The following is a 21,064-nucleotide window of genomic DNA, read 5'->3' on the forward strand; positions in this document are numbered from 1 at the left end:
ACTGAACTTATAGCCATATAAAATTAATAATAATAAAAAAGAAACTAAATAATAATGAAGTTATATTTATACACATACATATATATATATATATTTATATTTCTTTAACCGATTCTTTGGCATAACATCGAGTATAAAGTTATTTTTTATAAAAAAAAATTATGAAAACTAAAAATAATAATAGGGAATAATAAACAAAATATATTCACTATAGTAGTAATGATAATAATAAAGAACAATATATTTAAATTAATTGTATATATGTGGGATATATTTTCTTTGCTTCATATTCTTCTTCTCCGGCTCCGGCTGTATAATAGTTAAACAAATACATATATATTATATACTTTTTTCGAAGTGGGTTTGTAGTTTTGTTACGATAAGGGGGAAGAGTATGCATGGGGCGGGGTTGTTATAGTTTAATCACATTCAATAAGTTAATGGGGGTTTTAAGGTAGTTGATGAGTTATTTTTTGTTATTTATTAATTTTATTATTACTATAATTTTTTAAGGTAAGCTTTTTTATTGTTATAACAAAACGAAAAAAAAACGCATAGCTTAGTTTTCAAAAAAAAAAAAAAAATCAAATTAAAAGAAATCCTAGTCCAAAATACGCTCTTCTATAATATAATAATATTAATATATAAACTAAGAAAATAATATACAAAATCTCTTAAACTAGCATGTATGTATGTTTGAACAACAACAACAAATACCTAATAAAAAAAGGAGGGAAAATCGCATTCATCAATACTTTGTTGTAACACAACATAACAAAATAGTAAAGTATTGAAATTAACAAAAGAAAACTGAATTTAAAAAAAAAAAAAATTAACAACTCTGTTCCTCGTCTCTCTCTATTTTCCATTAGTAATATTTAATAATTAAAAATATAAATACATACATTATTGCAAAATTAAATTGCAAAAGAGAAATGCTTTTGTTTCTGGTTAATTATACACAATGTTTTTTTGTATGTTGTTGTTTTGTTAGTTTTTTTTTGTAGAAAAAGGCAAACAATTTTTGTTTAAAATTTCTAAACAAAAAGTAACAAAATTTTGTTGGTTTTTTTCAATAATTTGTATAAATACTTGGCTAAATATTTGTTTCTACGACATTCAGTTTTGTTTTTGCTATAAATAAATAGATATATAGATGCAATATAGATGATATACCCATTTTTATTATTCTTCCTCTACTGCAAGCAAGCTTGGATTTTTTCTATCCATTCCTGGGCCAAATTTGCATTCATGGCATACAGATTATAGGTTCGTCGTGAGGTTTTCAGCTACAAATAAAAGGAAAAAAATTAGAAAACAAGTTTGAAATAATATTTCGGTACAAGTTATTAAATTTAATATCGATTCAACCAGTGTGGAGATGTCCAGCTATTATAGGCTAAACAACGATTCTAGGCAAAAAAAAATGAGAAATATATCCTAAGGAACAAATAGCATAATGTAACTTCAAGTCTCCAATGATATACGCAACTTATACGATATGGAACACGGTGTGATGCATATTGATAATGTCTGTAATGAGGGTGCTGCTATCTTGCAATTTATACGATGTGGTAGACCGTGTGGTACACATGCATATTGAATCTGTGGAATCTGTGTATTTAAAATCCAAACGTCATCCCCATGTACTGAAAATTCAAACACCATGCCTGCCTCCGGGCGAAGAAATTGTCACCGATCATCTGAGATGTTTCCGAATGGCCGATTGCCAACAGCCAAGAATTGAAACTTTGCGTTAAATTCTGAATAAGGCTCGACATCCCATTGATGAATTTGAACATTTCGCCGTTTAATCCTATGGCACAATTATACAAGGCCGGATTGAAAACGAAATTCACCACCACCGCCACCAAAAGGAAATTGGTAACATCGGCTGTGGATTTTGACACAATGGTTGCATCGGCAGATGCCTTAGAGACATATTCCCAAAACTATGAGCTCGAAAATGATGAATTTGAATCGAATAATGAAACCCTACCACGCATTGCCACTGCCGAGAATATTGAACGTGTGCGTGAACGTAACTATGTGATTGAAAAGGTTTGGGCTTTGAAGAGGCCCATAAGATGGCTTCCATATAACAGCGGTGGATTCGAATTACAACATGTGCCATTCATACCCTGCCATATTTGTGGCACCACTGCAAATCCACGATGCCGCTCAAACACATTTGCGTCGTTGCACGTAAAAATCAACATGTAGCTACCGGTAGCTACATGGCGCCATAGCAACAGTACCCAGCTGATACGATAAGTTTGGTCCATAATAAATCTGTAATAGGCATGCTTAAGAATAGTACAACTGGTTCGAATAATATCTCTAATGATGTAGCCAATCATCACGAACAGGACAAGTATTTTACGGCTTTGATCCACACCAAGCCCAAGCCGAATATTTCATTGGTCCCCTACAATTTTATGGGCATTAATTTGTCAATGAATTAATTGTTTTTGAACATCCGAACATAGATTATTTGAACACCTCATGGACCCCGGAGGTTAGTAGAAAAAATAAATCGAGAATGTTAAATGAGAAGAGCGGCAGAATAAAATTATCTTCGACATTTTCGAACAGTGTCTCGGCATATAGGAAAATACATCTATATGTTTTGGTGTGAAAAGTCTCAGATGATTTGGATGCAGAGTTCATACTCGTCGATTATACCGAGACGGAATCAAGCATTTGTCAAGAACATTGAATAATCGGATTGGCTACAACAAATTTCTTTATTGCTACAACTTTCGGAGCTGTGGTGGATCTTATTGACCTACAAGAGGCTAGTGTTATGCTGTCGCTGGAAGATGGCTGGGATATAACAGCACAAATATCTGCATTTACTCAATTGTGTTTGGATCACTATTATCGTACAATAGACGCGTCGTTTGGGCATCGTTTTGATCATCGCATAAATTTAAAACCCTCTCACAATAGTTCAAATATTGCATTTGGTCCCACATTTCTACAATTCCTTGATAGGGTCTATCAAATACACAAACAAATCCCCATGGCATTTGAATTTAACCCTTTCAGTGTTTTTGTCGAATATATTCGACATTTAAAATTACTCTCTTTCTTTGCGATTTTTCGGTTATCTTATGTACCGTTACTATTGTGTTTTTTGTTTTTGCTGTAAAAAAGGCGAAACAGGTCGAGGGTTAAAATGACAGTTGCTATTTTTTCTAAACTATGTTCCTTTATATGATTTTAAATACAAAATTTTAGATTTTTATTCGGACAAAAAATTTTTTTGACACTGAAAGGGTTAATGTATTCTACATACGCTTCCCTGGCCTATCACACTGTCTCCTGTCGTTTTCGTAAATTGATGTTTGATTGTGAAATGGAACGTTTTGATATGGGCATAACAGCGGTGGAGGATAAAAGTGATTCCCTATCGACATAGTGAGCAATTGTTAAGTAATACATCTTAGATTTCCTAACCCATTCGAGGCGGTTTTTAATAGCTTCAATCACTCAACTCGATTCAAAAGAGAAAAACTAAATAAAAGTTATACTTACATCGAAAAATCCTTTCTCGTCTACACGTTTTGTGCCGATTTGAGTAGGTTGTGCGGCTGTAACACTCTGTACTTCAGCCAAATCTGTAAATAAAATGAAGAAATATAATTTTTTAATAGAAATCGGAATGGTATATTTCTATTTGTATAGAAGACGAAAAAGATCTTCATCTAAGAAGCTAAATATACCATATTTTAGTATATCAAATAATTATTCTTATACATTTCATTTCAAATTTTCTTTAACTTACCTATTACACCTTTACATGTTGAATCTTCAACTGAATCATAATAACGCAATTGATGTTTAATGGAATCCAAGACAAACCAACGTTGTTTCCAATTCTTTAACAAGGCACCGCGTTTATAAAGATGTCTGAAAAAATAAAATCCAACATTTTTTTAAATTGTTGCAAACATTTCCTTTCGTCGACCTACCCCTCATGAGTACGATTTTCAGCAACATTACTACTAAACTGATTATAAAAATGATGTGATGAGGTACGTGCCGTTGTCGCAGCACTCGATGCTATACTGGCCGTATCACCCTGTGATATATTGACATTTGGTGGTACAACACCCTCAACGGCCTTATATTTTGTGCAATTTTTCAGCGAAAGTTCTGTGCAACGTTCATGATAGGAATTGCCACAATCCATGCAGCGATAGCCCACAGGGCCCCATAATAATTTTGTGCAATGATTACAGTTGGTGGGTGTGGTATACGGGTGTTTCTCAAACCGATGTGGATGGAAGAATTTCTCCTGATAGCCAGAGAGACGTCCTTTCATTATGATTTCCAGTGTGGAACGTTTATGTTGCAATTTGCCCTGATAGAAAAGACTATTGAGGGACGATTTACGTTCGATCCGCTCCACTTGGGGTACATCAAGGCTAGTCCAAACTTGTTGCCATTTTTGTGGCAAATGGCCACGTTCAGTTTCGGCTTGTTTCACTTCGCTGAGTAGGCAAACAAAGGTGTTGGGATCTGATTTTTCAATGTTGTCATAGCCGGCAGATATGACAATACGTTTGCCCTTCATTTCGGATAAATCTAGTTCATCGTCGGCACTTGTAACCTCTAGATCATAGGGTGGTCCCTGAGCCAGTTCTTCGTTGGTGTAATAAGGCCACAGATCTAAAGCGGCGGCACAACTTTGTGGCCGCAGGACATCGTCGTGCATGTAGTAGATGAAGTTGTAGAATATTTGCGATTTCGAGTGTTGCCTCTCAATATAATCGAATATTGAATGGCCAATGCGATTGAAATTCACCAATGTTTTGCTACGCATATCAACAGGATAGACACCCGACTCATCGTCTGAACCATTGTTACCTAGAATATCAGCCAAAAAAAGAAAAACAAACACAAGAAAAAAAAAATAAATAAAAAACGAAAAAGCCATTAAAATCCAGTTCAATTGGACTCGAAAATCTTACATTTATTACTTAGCAAATGTTTACTGGTCGACAGCGAACCACGTTTATCCTCCACCGCTGTTATGCCCATATCAAAACGTTCCACTTCACAATCAAACAGGAATGTACGAAAACGACAGGAGACAGTGTGATAGGCTAGGAAGCGTATGTAGAATTCATTAAATTCAAATGCCATGGGGAATTGTTTGTGTATTTGATAGACCCCATCGAGGAATTGTAGAAATGTGGGAGCAAATGCAATATTTGAACTATTGTGAGACGGTTTCAAATGGCTGCGATGGGCAAAACGATGACCAAAAGCAATCCACTCCTTTTCGACAAGCACACGGAAACCATCTATTGTACGATAATAGGGATCCAAACACAATTGAGCCAAGGCAGAGATTTGTGCTGTTATATCCCAGCCATCTTCCAGCGACAGCATAACACTAGCCTCTTGTAGGTCAATAAGGTCCACCACAGCTCCCGAAAGCTGCAGCAGAGAAGAGATTTGTTGCAGCCAATCCGATTGTTCAATGTTCTTGGCAAATGTTTGATCTGTCTCATTGGTAATGTTCGAGGGAAGACATGCTCTCATTAGCTTCTTAAAAGCAATGCGTGAATGACGAATATCGGGATAATCGACGGGTATAAACTCTGCACCCAAATCGGCATTTACACTTGATTTCGTCTGTGACTTTTCACCCAAAACATATAGACGTATTTTCCTATATGCCGAGGCACTGTTCGAAACCGCCGAAGAATTTTTAATGGTGCCACTCTTCTGCTTACTCTCATTTGACATTCCAGATTTATTTTTTCTACTAACCTCTGGGGTCAATGAGGTGTTCAAATAATGTAAATCATCCACGGCCGATGTGTTCAATAGCAATGAATTCATTGACAAATTCATGCCCGTCAAATTGTAGTGAGCCAATGAAATATTCGGCTTGGGCATGGTGTTGATCAAAGCCATAAAATACTTATCTTGCTCATGGTAGTTGGCCACATCATTGGAGGTATTATTCGAACCTGTTGTACTATTCTTAAGCATGCCTATCACAGATTTACTATGGGGCAAAGCTCCCCGTATTAGCAGGGCACCGTTGCGATGGCGCCATGTAGCTACCGGTATACGTTGATTTTTATAGCAACGACCCAAATGTGTTAGTGCGGCATCGTGTATTTGCAGTGGGGCCACAAATATGGCAGGGTATGAACGACACATACTATAATTCGAATTCACCGCCGTTATACGGAAGCCATTATGGGCATCTTCGAAGCCCAATCGTTTCCAGTCACGTACATAGTTACGTTCACGCATACGTTCAATATCCTTGGCGGTGGCAATGCGTGGTAGGGTTTCATTATTCGATTCAAATTCATCATCTTCGAGCTCATCGTTTTGGGAATGTGTCTCTAAGGCATCTGCCGAAGCTACCATTGTATCAAAATCCACAGCTGATGTTACCAATTTCCTTTTGGTGGTGGTGGTGAATTTCTGTTTCAATCCGGCCTTTTTGGCGGTGCGCATCAGTGTTTTCTTGGCAAAGCCCTTCAGCGTGGAATACTTCTCCTTGGCCTTCAGTGGCGCCGTGCCATGTATAATTGTGCCATAGGATTGAAAAGCGAAATGTTCAAATTCATCAATGGGATGTCGAGCCTTATTCAGAATTTTACGGAAAGTTTCAATCATTTCGGGTGTTACTTCCGAATCAAAGGCCACCTTCATCAACTGAAAGGTACTCGATCGTAGTTGTAAACCCTCGGGTAATGTTTGATCCAAATGGGCTAAATATAAAACGGAAATTTTCTTCTCCTTCAACAACGAAGAAATGGGAAATGCACGAATTATTGTCTGTTCACAGGCCAAGGGATCGCAGGGATTGCCCTTGAATATGATACGATAATTTGTAAGGAATAGAGCACCCTCAGCGGGTATTAAACACTGGGTATCATCTTCCCGCCCGTCGGCCATTAGGAAACATCTCAGATGATCGGTGACAATTTCTTCGCCCGGCAGCAGGCAGGGTGTTTGAATTTTTGGTTTCTGTACATGTGGATGACGTTTCGATTCTAAATACACAGATTCCAGAGATTCAATATGCATGTGTACTACACCGGGTACCATATCGTGTAAATTGCGTATATGGTCGGAGGTAACACCACCCTCGGTACAGACACGATCAATAAAACGTGAAACGATTTTACCCACAGCAACGCCTACTTCGGAGGCGTCATTCTCTTCGAAACCTTCATCGGAGTGTTCACTCATGGAGCCCATAATACTGTAAAGAGAAGAATCGGGGGAGAAGTGAAAAGAAAAATGTTTTATTAAAAATAAAATTTAGGTTGAGGTTATGATTTTTTTTATTATTTTAAGGTTATAAATAATTAAAAGTAAAATAACATTAAATATCCACCGAGAAACTGAAATACAAAATTTTTTTTGAGTATTCCGAATTTTAAATCGATTAAAATAGATTGACCAAAAATGTGAGGTTATGTGGGACCATCACAAGCGAAAATTGTTTATAACTACTTAGAATTTAATTTCGTAGGCTCTGAAAATCCACATAGTAATCCCCCTTCGGGGAGCAGAGCTGAAAGATAAAGTCCACAGGTTGCGGATAGTGGGAAGCCCAATATTATTCATTGGGTAGCTGTGAATAACAAATAAACAGTGGCGTCTCGGAGGAAATGACCGAGTGTCTATGATCCCTGGGCCGACGAGGCGAGAATGGCGCCTCTAAATAACCATCTCAAAGGTCTGGGTCACTACCTCTTAAAGTGACCCCCCAAACGCTGGGGTGTTATGCGACATCGTGCCTATCAGCGTTCTACGGTTTGCAGTCCGGGTTCCGACTGTATTAGAACGGAGCCTTGTTGATACCTGGGCGCCTCAACAAGCTTATTCAGGCTTAGCTGCCAAGTCCTTGCCATGGTAAGTGGCTATGCCATGGTTGACCTCAATCCCTCACATTCAACACATTGAATGGAGCCGAATCATAACCACACACCAGAAAGGAGTTCCTTTTAATCAAGAGGAACCTCAAATTTATCCGGGAGTTCTCCAGGAACTATCATCCAGGACTTCTTGATATTGAGAGGGACTTGTCGGGGGTCCTAGTACACCTATAAAGCTGATGCCTGAGACTTCTAAGCCCTCAGCCTGCCAAGAGCGGTGAGTGTGTAGTATTTACGTAATACTAATTGTCATTATCATTTCTGAAGAATCATTTTCCATGTAAATCCGAATCAAAAATAATCCAAATTGTGTCGATAGAAAATTTGAGGTTATGTCAGGATACTACACAAATGTACACAGGCTTGTTGAAGAAAATAAAACATATAATATCAGTTCATAAGCACTCCTACCCTCCTAGAAAACTAATAGATAAATAAACTTCGTTTGAGAGATAATGAGAACAATAAAAAAGTTAGGTTATGTGAATGTCCAAGGTTAGGTTATGTGAGCCAGAAGCTCGAACAAAATTTGAAGCTATATATAAATTATTTGCCTTATATATTTTTTATCGATAAGAATTACGAATAAACTAAAATCTTCGTCTTCCAACTTGTCATAACCTCACTTTTTTATGCCAATTAAAAAGTGAGGTTATGTAGAAAAAAAACAACAAAATATTTTAACCTAATAGCCTAATAGCAAAATATGGCTTTGTGTACATGTATGAGTTTAAATAAAATAAAATTAGCATAAAATCTAATCGTTATATTGAAAAAAAAACCCCTAAATTTTTTACCCATGTTTACCCTAAAACTAATAATTCTTATTTTTCCAAAAACTCACCTATTCGATACACTTTGATTATCATCAAAACGAAATGTTTGCTTTGGCTTCTGACCCACAGCATTAACATCGGGTGGTATGAGCAGAGATACCATCCGATTCGAATAGTGGATGGCCTGACTATATAATGTCGATTCCTCCGATTGAGCCAATTCCTTTTTCTTTTCCTCATCAATTGTGGGTGATTTACGCATTTGTTCGGCGGTTATTTCCAATGCCGTCGGTTCCTCCAGAGGCACATCATCCAATACACAATTCGACTCCTTGTTATTTTCATTTGCCCGACGATGTTGCATATACAACGCCTTGATATGCGTTTGTACATCTTGATAGAATGTCGATTCCCAAAATTGTAAATTTTTCCATATACTATGATCCTGTATACAGGTGTAGGCAAATTGTATAATACCCGTAGAGAGTTTACGACAAAATATCGTGGACATTGGTAGCAAGGCTGCAGCCACAGTATACTCATCTATGCCGGTGGAATTTTGTAGGGTTTTATTCATAAACTTAATGACCAAATCGAACTGTTGATGATCCAAAACGGCCTTATTGCCTCGAACATAGCCGAACAACTCACGGCAGAATATTAAACGGGCATCACGATGTTTCAGCGTGCGTGTCACAGCCGGCACCAATTTGCGGGCATCGGCTATCTTATTTTCAAAAATATATGCTACACAGGTTTTTAAAACCTCCAAACGTCTGGCTGAATTCAAGAGATTGGGTCTTACATCTAATACTTCGGGTAAGCGAGGTCCCATAGGTATAATGCGATTTTGATTACGCTGTGATGTCAGGCGAGGTTGTAGGCAATTTTTACGTATGCCATCGTTAATAATAATTTCAACTTTTTCCGGATTGAGGCGTGGGAATGCCGGTTGGTGGATGCGATGTGAGGCACCCTCGGGTGGTCGCAACACCTTTTGGACATACATTTGCTGGCTGGGATTTTCATTTTCATATAGAACTTTCCCCAGCTCGGCAATGTGTATTTGCAGGAGACTTTTGTTGTTTGCCTCGGATTTTAGTAATTCATTCATGGTGCTGTACAATTCATCCCAGGCGTCAGAGGGTCTCCATGGTGGGCCACGTTCATTTACAAAGGTCGTAAAGAACATACTGTCCAAGACACGAAACAAAAATTCACTTTCAATTAAATCTCTGGCACCCAAAAATCCAGCCTTATGGAAAGTAATGACCGGTTTGGGATGTATGCGTATCAGGGTTAAACATGATCGATATCCCTGCAATAGTTGGGCAAACAAACGCATAAATATTGCACGTAATTCCTTATCGATGATTGCCTCAGTTTTGGGATAATTTGTTGGTTTCTCCTGGGAGGGAAATGCCAAATCGGCTTGTGATAAATTTGGAAATAATATCATGGTTAGTAGCTCTTGAGTTTGTTCCCACAGCGGTGATGGTAGTACGGGTACGGGTGGTGTTAGTGTTGGTGGTATTGTTACCAAACCACCATCTAAATCGACAACGATTACATCGAGTAATTCATTGATTTCCGACTGCAAGGAGCTGTGGATGCCCATTATAAATGGCGTTGGAGTGGATAAGACTTCGGACAGCGGTGCCGGTAATATTGGTATATATACATGAGTATAACGAAATGGATACATGAGAGCAACGAGAGCTTTACAACTATCCGTTAGGTGGGAATACGATTTCGAATGAAAGAGTATTTTATTTTCAGTCATAACGGCACACAATAGTATGAGGACATTTTTGATGCCTGGAAAAGAGGGAGAGATAGAGAATATTAGTATTAATTAGAAAATTCAGATAAAATAAAATTTAAAAATATTCAAACAGTTGTAAAATATTCAAACGTTTGTAAAATCTGTTGCAGGAGGTCTTCAGGTCGAAAGGAATCCTTTTACCAATAACCATAGTTTTTCCTCCATAGAGGACCGATCCTAAGGAGGTATTCTACATATGTAAGGTATATTAAAATATTTCCTAGGGTATACATCTATTACAATATTAGCAGCTCTAAATTATAAAGGGTTGTTATTCAATAAAAAATCCTGATCAAATATATTTTAAGAATATTCAAAAAGATCGAACTTTGTAAAATCTGTTTCAAGATTTTAGGTCTATAGATATATAATTATTCTGTCCATACAAAAAAACTAAAACTATACAAAAAAACGAGTATTAAATAAAAAATACAGAGAAAAAGTTCAACTAGACCGAACTTAGCTAAATCTGTTTCATGAAGTCTTAAGGTTTATAGAAATCATTTAAAAAGTTTTCTAGTTATTCTGGCCTATAAAAACTATTTCCTCAGTAGAAGAACAGCCCACATATACTTCTGATTACGATGTAATAGTTTTCTTGCGAAATTCATATTTCCTGATATATGGCTTTTCCAAGTTCCAATATGTATGTTTTCCAAGTACAATATGGTATCAATTTTAAGTGGTTAAAGACTTGATTACAAAAAATATAATTATTTGTATAAAGAAGTCCGTATTCTTATTTTTGAAAGGTCTATCGCGTAAGCAGTGTTGGCAGCTGTCTAAAGGAGAAAGACCAATGAACGGATTCTGTCCCATCGCTTAGTTTGGCACCTGAACATAGGAGAAATTTCTTAATACTCATCCGAAGGCCGAACCGCGAAGTAAACCTTAACAAAGTGTTTATTAAAGTTATTTCGAAGACCCAAAAAGCAACTGTCTAACATACAGAAGGTCTATAAAGTTATTCCCTCTGCAGATGTACCCTAGGCAGCATTTTTATCTATAAAAAAAGTTAAAAAAAAAACAACAAAATTATATAACTCACCCAATTGTTTAAACAAAAAATTCACTGATGTCCCGGTGATGGGTAACGATGACGACTGTGGTGGCTGCAACGATTGTTTATCACTTGCCCCGATAGAAAATCGTACCTGTGGCCCACCGGCCGGTGGTACTTGTATACAACCCAATATATTGCCAATCAACGTCTCCAATGCATAGGGTAAATTTTCCACATACACTGTGTAGATGGTACCCAAACAATTTTTAAATGTTTCAGCACAATCTAGACGGGATATTAAAACCAAACATTTGGGGGCATACATAACACTGTGATGTGATATCAGCGAGGTGGAAGTATTCGGTGTCGCGACCGATGATGATGGAATAATGCCATTATTTGTTAAGTTCGAGGAGTTGTTCAGCGGTGAGGAGGAATTTTGATATTTAATCGCTGATGGATGATGCGGATGATGATTGGCGGTAATTGTTTCATCTTCGTCGTCGACAACTTTTTTATTTAGCGTTATGGCTAAGGTCTCGTGAAAACTTAAACAGGCACAATAGTGTTTGTTGGCGTCAATATCGGTTAGAACGGAAGTGAAAAATTTCGGCTCCTGTTTTTCATAAGATAAATTCCAGCCTAATGGTTGACAAAACTAAAAGAGATGGAGAGAGAGAGAGAGAGAGAGAGAAATTTATGAAAAAAAAAGAACCAAAACAAAAAAGAAAGATAAGAGTTGTTCCACTTACCCATTCTATGCCTTCTATAAAGGGTGTATCAGGCCAATCTTTTTCGGGAAAACGTTGTATAATCTTGCCACATGTTAATAGGCTATTTTCGGTGGCATTTCCTAAAAGCAAAGGAAAAACAATAATTTTCCCAAATTCAATAACAAAAATCAAATACTTACTGTCTTTTTCACTATCATAGCCGACAATAACAAAATAATCAGCAAGTCGTGACATTTCTGTGGCAGCAGCAGTCGCAGCACCCGCAATCGGGCAGCAGCTCTAATCGTCGAAAAAAAAAAAGATTTCTTAATTTTGTTGTTGCATTTATGGTTAGTTGTGCTCTTTCGTTTATGCGGCTGTTATTGTTGTTGTTGTTATTTTGTTTATACGCAGAGATTCCGCAAAACGTAGAAAAAAATAAAATCTCTATTTTTCTCTAAACGATGATTGCTTCTTTTAGTGAATATCTCATCAAAGCACACATTTGCTTCATTGCATCAAATGGAATCTCGAACTAATACAATGACCCACAATGATGATGATACCAACCAACAATCACATAAGACCGCCGCTGCCGCCTCCTATCCACCGCCACACTCTCTTCTACTGCTGCTCTTCTTTTTCGAGTTTTTTTCTTGTTCTTGTTGTTTTCTTTTTGTTTAGAATAAATTCATTTGCATAAAAAAAGAAGATACGTTGGCTGGCCCCTCGATCTTTCGCTCCCGCGCACTTGCTGGCCGTATCTATCGTCTTCCTTTAAACGTCTGGTCTGTCTTGCCTTTTTTAATAACTAATTAATTCTATACACGTCGTTTGAATTAAACAACAACACCTTTCCATTCTTTCACGTTTTGTTGTTGTTGTTCGTTCTTGTATACTTTTTTTCGCTACGCCCGTTTCAAAATTTCTTCTTGGTTACTTCTTGTCCAGTGATTTGAAAAAATAATTCACTTCACATAATTTTTTTTTTAAATATCACAAAAAATATTCGCATAGAATGTGAATTTTTGTTGTTGCAGAGTACACTTGACTTTTTTTAACCACACCCCTGTATAAAAGATTGTTTTTTCTTCAACTCTTGTATTTGTATTCGTTTGATTTGTTTCGTTTTTGAATGCTTCTTTTTCGTTTTAGTTTTATTTTTTGTATTTTGTTTATGTTGTATATCGTTTTATATTAGCAAAAGTTATTTTTAACACCTTTTTTCGTGTAAACAAATCAAAATTTATACGCCACTCTTTTCCTTTTAATTATGCGAAGAAACACAAGCGAACAAGTATATTTTTTCCTATTATCAACTGTCAAACGTCATTTGCCAATCGATAGGAAGTTTTTTGTTTTGATGTCAAACAATCGATAGGAATTTATCGTCTGCTTTTGCCGCTAAACAGTGTTGCTAATGTAGCGTCTTTTTGACAATTGAATGAAGAAAAAAGACGATTTTTGTAAATTTAATTGTTTTTCATAATAAAAAGAAGAAATTTTTTTGAAAAAAAAAATTGTAAAAAATATAATAGTGTTATAATGAAAAATAACACTTTTACGCTATAGGTCAAATTTCCTTTTAAATGAATAAATAAATAATTTTAACGTATTATAAAAAAAATTAAATAAAAATTTGTCGGATTCAATGCCAAAGCAAATTTTTTTATATTATATCAACACACACACACACAGAATGTAGAAAAGTATTTTAAAATTCCTACGCAGAACAACATTCCGCGCTGATTAATCGTCTCCTTGTGGTTGTTGAGTTGTTTACTTTTTTAAAAACGCTTATCGTAATATTTGGTCAAGTTTTAGAATAAAACATGGTCTTGAGATGTCAAAAACATTGAAACAGTCCTCGCCGCCTCTCCATTCGAAAATCAGAAGATCATTGTGTTCAACCTGAAGGTGCCTTCCCATCATCCTGCATTGTTGCTACTGATGCATACGAGACAGAAAGTTAAAATATTTGCAGCTACAATTAAGGGCTAAGCAGAATGTTCGCGTTGAGAGTTTTTTGTTATCGCGTTAACGCACGCAAAAAGTTAAAATATATTTAACTCCGAAGTGCAGTAAACATCAACTTCAATCGTTAATGTTAACGTTTCCTTGCGGTTGTTGTATTTTCGATAACACATAACGCGACGGGTGGCTCAACGCGAACATTCTGCTTAGCCCTTTACTTCATTGCAGCAGGTTGATGTTCCCCTGTTGTACTCTGTTGAAGATCCTCTCCATTACTAAGGGTATAGAAACAGCTCCCACTAAAGTCGCTGCGAGCATTTTCAGCCTTCTGACTTGTTTAGTAATTTTACTTCTTAGTCACTACCTTTACAGAGGCCATGGGAGAATTATTTCGATTTGAAGTGTCCTAGTGACCTTTTGATGGTAGTCACGGTTTACTTCTTCACGACTTTTACTGGTATCGGAGGAAATCTTTGACGCTGAATTTACTGAAGTCTTGGTCAACATATCTTTGGCAGAAAAAGATTATCCCCAAATATACCTTCCTGGCCAATACCTCATTGGACTTTGAAAATGTGGATGCAGTCATTGGCAGCGGAATTTCCAAGGTCTATTAATAGCATACACTCTTTGCCCCTTTGCCTTTTATGCGCACTTGACTCAGAAGCACCGGTTTATTGGTTATCGCCGACGCACGTATGACATACCTGACTGATTCTGTTGACTATAAGGAGAGGCTTAGATGACCATAGTATCAACGTAGCCCGGAAGCTACCGTATTCCTCTACCTTTTATGTTTTTGTTTTTTATTATCAATCCATACGTGCAGGACTAGTGAAGCTCTAAGGAGCCATTCCAGGGGCAAGAGATTGTCCCTGTAATGGATTCCGTACTGAAATAATCTACAATTCTTCGCAATATTTTTCGATACCATAAAGAAAAATTCGTTATCGTAGTAAAAAATAGTAGATTCTTGCAGTACTGGAACAGACCATAATATAGTAAAAAAATTACAATTTTGCAGTTTCTGGAACAGACCTATAAAAATGCCCATGGTGGAGATTTTCAATCTCAATCATGCCCGACCTTAAAGGGCTAAGCAGAATGCTCGCGTTGAGCCATCCGTTGCGTTTTGTGTTATCGAAAATACAACAACCACAAGGAAACGATAACTCTAACGCATGAAGTTGATGTGCGCTGCGCTTTTAAGTTAAATATATTTTAACTTTTTGCGTGCGTTAACGCGATAACAAAAAACGCTCAACGCAAACATTCTGTTTAGCCCTTAAGGAATTTTTTATTTGGTATTTTTCCCTGTAAAGTACTTTTGACTGCGATAAAAAGTTTCCTTTATTAAATCGACAAAAAATAGAAAAAAAAAACAAGTACATTCATGCAGAACGGGAACAGACCAATTATTTATGGTTTTATTTATATATTCGGACAATACGAGATTCCAAAACACTGTTACATTTTCCAAATATTACTTATCAACACACTACACCTTCTATTACTGGCTGTTATCGATTTTTTATCGAATCAACTGTAATGACAACAAAACAAACATCATGGCAACCCTCAATTATAGTATGTCAACTAAACACAGCTCGTTTTCCATAATTTTGACATTTCATAAGCAAAATGTTTTTTTGGTGAGGAGGAGAGGCTTTTTCCAAAACAAATATTAAATTATTTAAAAGAAAAGCTATAAAATATAAAGAAATAATTGGTGATAGGGCTTTATTAATACAGCACCAAGGTGGTGGAGTATTTGTTTATATTTTCAATAACAATTTGCTGACACAAAACGATGGCACAAGAATCTAAACCCGCTGGCGATACCAAGGATTCTTCTACAGGCCTCGTTGAGGCCATAATTAAAAAAGAAAAATTCGATCCAGAAGTGGAAAAAAAGATACAGGAACTTAAGGTGGGCAAGAAATCAACAGCGGGGCAGACAGATGAGAAGAAATTAAAGAAGAGTGGCGATGAAAGTCAAAGTTCTGAAGATGAAGAAGAGGATAGTTCGGGTGAGGATACTGATGCTGACGACGACGAGGAGGAGGATGAAAAGAAAAACATTGAACCGGTAAAGAGTTCTAATGAGATATTGGAAGAACTCTTTAAGGTGTTCAATGCCAAGCCACCCGAAGAATTGCTGGACGATAAAAATTTAATTGAAAAAACACTGAAACGTAAAAAGGACAAGAAAAAGAAACATAAACGGAGTAAATCTGGTGATGATCACAGCGACTCCGAAAGTGATGCAAAAGAAGAGGGGGAGGAGGGCCGCAGCAGCCCATCTGGCGACAAGAAGAAACACAAAAAGAAAAAGAAACATAAACACAAGCATAAAGATGGTGAGAAATCGAAATCCAAGAAGAAGAGTAAGGATGCGGATAAGGAAAAGATTAGAATTAAAGAAGAAGACAAATTGACGACGTCGGGGGATAGGAAGAAAAGTAAGGATAGGGATAAACACAATGGTGATAAGTTGAAAGACACCTCTAACAAACACCACTCACATCACAGCACTGATGATAAGCATCATCGAAGAGATTCATTGGAAAAGCGAACCTCCTCTTCTTCCGCCGCGGATCACAAGAGACATCATGACAAAGATCATCATGAGGATTCTCATAAACGTCGTAAGACTGATGATAAGGTTAATCCATTCTATAGCAGCAGTTCCAAAGATCTTAAACATTATGACAAGGATAAGTCTGAAACGATTAAAATTAAAACTGAACCGGTGGACAAAGGGACGAGTAGCAGTTCCAAACGCCACGAGGATGGTGAAATATCAGAAATTTCATTATCCGATGAGGAGGACTACTTGGAAGAGAGACGGGATAACAAATATAAAAGTCACAATAGTTTTTATGCTGGGGCAAAACGCAGTCGAAGCCGGGATAACGAACGCCACTACACCAAAGAACGATTTCGTGATAGAACAGGAAGAGAAGGAGATCGTGATGGTGGTGGCAGCTATCGTCGTGGCGGTAGAAATTATTCCCATCGTTCCAGATCTCGATCACGTTCCCGTGATCTGGGCATCGATAAGAAACGCCTCCTGGAAATTGCCCGTAAAAATGCCATTAGCATGTTTAAACGTGGTAATTTACCCGGCTGTGCTAATATGACGGAAGACGTCAAGGATAAGGTGCTACTGAAAATGCGTTATGGCGGACGTACTGTCGAAGATTTAACAGAATTTTGTAAGAAAATATCCAACGGAGAACATCTTTCCGAGTTGAGTTCTGATGAGGGCTCAGATATTGATAAGTCGGGTAATGCCAAGGCCTTCCATCATCCGTTCCAAATAAAGGAACGTGAACCGATTGTAATGCATATACGTAACTCGAAACCGATTGTGCCAGCACCAGCTAAGACCGAAGAACAGACGAAGACAATTACAATGCAATTTCCGGTATCTTCGGGGCAACAACATCGTATGACCGAGGCCTGGATACCGGTGGAACCGAAGGAAAAACTACCACCACTGCCAGTACTGCCGGCAGCAACACAATCCACATCGATATTTAAAAGTTCGGTGGCGAAGAATGCCCTGGGAAAACCGCTGCCCAAGGAAAGTGAGCAAGAGCCCGCCTTTAAGCCAGTGGACAATACAGGTGCAGCAACAAATGTAACAACAACGCAGAGCACCTCCACCACCAGCCCTGAAATGCCACCAGCTGTTACAACTGTGCCAACCAGTATTGTTCCTGCTCCCCAAAATGTAGCGTGTATACCGCCACCAGTACCACCTCCCTATTTCTATGGTCAACCACCACAACAAACTATGCATGGTGGTATGCCAGTGCCGCCAACACTTCCAGTACCCCCGCCAGGGATGCCTGCGATACCACCACAAATGTTGACACAACCTGCGCCAACTAGTTTTACCCCCGATGTGCCTGTTCCCTCCTCAACCTCCAACCCAGCCTCAATTTCAGTTTTTCCTGAGCCTCCATCCCAGCCAATGGATGTTTCGGCAATTATTTCTAAAAGGCTAAATGCCATGCGGCGGTTACAGGTACAGTCACACACACACACATAATTCATTTGTTTTTCTCCAATAATATCGTTTCCCTTTTTATTTCAGGAAAATCCCATGGATTCCGAGGCCATAAAGATGATGTATAATTCCCAAAAAGAAATGACCACATGGGCTGCATCCAAACATTTGCCAGGGCAATTTACTGGCAGCACCGGTGTCAATGTTCTCAAACCCAATCAATTACACTCGGGACCCCAGCATTGGGCCAGACGTGATCAATTGACCTCCACCAAACCGGTAACCGGTGGCATGGGCATGCATCTGTTGCAAAAAATGGGTTGGAAACCTGGTGAGGGTCTGGGTCGAGAAAAGAATGGCTCACTCCAACCTTTACTACTCGATGTTAAATTAGATAAACGTGGCCTCGTAGCCCAAGAAGATATACGGCCAACGAAATCCAAAAAAGGTGGTGGAGGTGGTGTTGTTCAACGTAATAATGGTCCCGCCGCCGCCAATCAACGACTTCCTGAAAATCCCCAAAACAAACATCCCGTTTGTTTGCTAAATGAAATTACGACGAAAAACAAATGGACACCACCACTCTATACTGTGGTCCAGGAAAGTGGCCCACCACACAGTCGTATGTTTTTATTCTCGGTACAGGTTAATGATAAAACCTTTACACCATCGAAACTTTGCAATAACAAGAAAGAAGCCAAATTTCAGGCAGCTAAATTATGTCTGCAAGAAATGGGTATTTTGCCACCAGATTAAAAAAGAAAACAAACGGGATGGGCTCTACGTCTCTCGTTCGGCTACTTCTTATTTTTAGTAGCAATGAATTTAATAATATATATATTTTTTTGTTTCTCACATTAATTCTCTATATATTTGTTAGTGTAGTTAGTATATAAAATTTATATGTCATATAAACATATGTACTTTATATATATATACAGCCTTATGTTTAGTTGTGTAAATAAAATTATGAATAAAAAATATTTATTCAAACAAAATATTTGATATTTTATTAATCTTGAAAATATTCTTTAAAAAATCTACGCCTTGTTGATGGGTCTTGAAATAAAAAATCTTTAAAAAATCTACGCCTTGTTGATGGGTCTTGAAATAAAAAATCTTTAAAAAATCTACGCCTTGTTGATGGGTCTTGAAATAAAAAATCTTTAAAAAATCTACGCCTTGTTGATGGGTCTTGAAAAAATATTCTTTAAAAAATCTACGCCTTGTTGATGGGTCTTTAAAAAATCTACGCCTTGTTGATGGGTCTTGAAAAAATATTCTTTAAAAAATCGACGCCTTGTTGATGGGTCTTGAAAAAATATTCTTTAAAAAATCTACGCCTTGTTGATGGATCTTGAAAAAATATTCTTTAAAAAATCTACGCCTTATTGATGGGTCTTGAAAAAATTTTCTTTAAAAATCGACGCATTTATTCTTTAAAAAATCTACTTTAAAAAATCGACGCCTTGTTGATGGGTCTTGAAAAAATATTCTATAAAAAATCTACGCCTTGTTGATGGATCTTGAAAAAAAACATTTTTTAAAAAATCTACGCCTTGTTGATGGGTCTTGAAAAAATATTCTTTAAAAATCGACGCCTTTATAACCCTCTGGAAAAATATTCTTTAAAAAATCTACGCTCTGATGAGCCTAAGAAACAACATTCTTTAAAAAAAAATATAAGCCTTGCTGGGCCTTGAAAAAATATTCTTTAAAAAATCTACATGTTGAATGAATATATATTTTTTATTTTCATGATTTAATGGAAATAAAAAATATTTTAAATTAAAAAATTTATAATCTGAACTATACGCCTAGCTGCACTCTCCAGCTTTCCATCAATCATACGCTCCCCCATAAACACAAATGTGTCGGTCTCTAATTCAATCCATATTTGCATGTTTTTAAATCGGCACATTCTATGTCTTTTTTTTATTTTATTAATTTTTTGTATTGTATCATTTATATTTCATAATTTATTATATTTCATAATTTTTTAATCGATTTCGTTTAATTTATTGTTATTTTTTTTTCTCCAATTCGTATAATGAATATTGTAACGCCTAAAAGTATGCAAAACATTTTAATAACACTGCATATAACCTTAACCCATTGTGCCAATAAATGTTATGAGAAAGCTTTTTTGTGTGTTTGACACTTTGATAACATTGATTGTGCTGCTGCTCGACATCATCTCAACAAAACCTTTCACTTAATTTGTGTGTGTGTATGGGAGTGTGCGTGTGTGTGTGCATTTGTTTATGTTTTTAATTTCTATTATTTGTTGTTCGTCCTTTCTCCGCAGCATGTTTATGCGCAAATGCTTCGTTGCCATACGAAAAAAATGTAAACAAACAACAACTGGGTGAGCATGATAGCAACAACAACACATTGACGACTGCACTCAGCTGAGATTTGTTGTGTTGTGTATTTGTTTTAACAGTTGTTTTGCTCTCCTTGTAGGACCTCCAAAATTCGTATTGTGAGCCAAAGGCATTTTTATGCTTGAGTAAAAGTTTGCGTTGTTTTGTCGTCGTTGTTGTTGTTTTGTCTTGGGCGACGATTACAAGGTGCCAGGTTTTTAACCCCTTTTTTAATGCTTGAACAACTAAATTGCAACAACAACAAGGACAACAACGACAGAAATAGTTGTAGTAGTTGCTTTAGCCAAAGTGCAGTCTAACACTTGTACCTTGTATTTGACTTGTCCTCCGTTGATTATTGTCATCTTGGCTGTCATTGTGTGCACACTGTACACTCAGGCAAACAGATATAGAGAGCAAATCATCAACATCTAACAAAACATAACAAGAAAAAAAGCAAACAA

The 21,064-nt window shown here is 37.0% G+C and overlaps 2 protein-coding genes across 2 annotated transcripts; one reads left to right on the top strand and one right to left on the bottom strand.

Moving 5' to 3' along the window:
- Nucleotides 1-1,166: 1,166 nt before the first annotated feature.
- LOC133333730 (myotubularin-related protein 13) lies at nucleotides 1,167-12,506 on the bottom strand. The gene is made up of 9 exons (XM_061542021.1): nucleotides 12,443-12,506; nucleotides 12,282-12,382; nucleotides 11,575-12,187; nucleotides 8,770-10,519; nucleotides 4,989-7,246; nucleotides 3,978-4,875; nucleotides 3,791-3,915; nucleotides 3,541-3,623; nucleotides 1,167-1,289 (listed from the first exon to the last, which is right to left on the bottom strand). Exons 1-9 carry the CDS (start codon nucleotides 12,495-12,497, stop codon nucleotides 1,197-1,199), a joined length of 5,976 nt encoding a protein of 1,991 aa, XP_061398005.1. The 5' UTR covers nucleotides 12,498-12,506; the 3' UTR covers nucleotides 1,167-1,196.
- A 3,520-nt stretch (nucleotides 12,507-16,026) lies between these two features.
- On the top strand, nucleotides 16,027-18,990 carry LOC133333741 (protein Son). The gene is made up of 2 exons (XM_061542033.1): nucleotides 16,027-18,252; nucleotides 18,322-18,990. Exons 1-2 carry the CDS (start codon nucleotides 16,027-16,029, stop codon nucleotides 18,988-18,990), a joined length of 2,895 nt encoding a protein of 964 aa, XP_061398017.1.
- Nucleotides 18,991-21,064: the final 2,074 nt, after the last annotated feature.

Source organism: Musca vetustissima, unplaced genomic scaffold, assembly GCF_032173495.1.
Source record: "Musca vetustissima isolate MV318-11 ecotype Yass unplaced genomic scaffold, APGP_CSIRO_Mvet_v1 utg2483, whole genome shotgun sequence".
Classification (NCBI taxonomy): domain Eukaryota; kingdom Metazoa; phylum Arthropoda; class Insecta; order Diptera; family Muscidae; genus Musca; species Musca vetustissima.

Excerpts from the sequence above, each read along its gene's own strand:
- LOC133333730 (XM_061542021.1), bottom strand. The coding sequence starts at position 12,497 with ATGTCACGACTTGCTGATTATTTTGTTATTGTCGGCTATGATAGTGAA. Across the intron at positions 12,188-12,281 it reads TTATAGAAGGCATAGAATGG|TTTTGTCAACCATTAGGCTG; the intron begins GTAAGTGGAACA and ends CATCTCTTTTAG. Across the intron at positions 10,520-11,574 it reads TTTTTTGTTTAAACAATTGG|GCATCAAAAATGTCCTCATA; the intron begins GTGAGTTATATA and ends CCTCTTTTCCAG.
- LOC133333741 (XM_061542033.1), top strand. The coding sequence starts at position 16,027 with ATGGCACAAGAATCTAAACCCGCTGGCGATACCAAGGATTCTTCTACA. Across the intron at positions 18,253-18,321 it reads ATGCCATGCGGCGGTTACAG|GAAAATCCCATGGATTCCGA; the intron begins GTACAGTCACAC and ends TTTTTATTTCAG.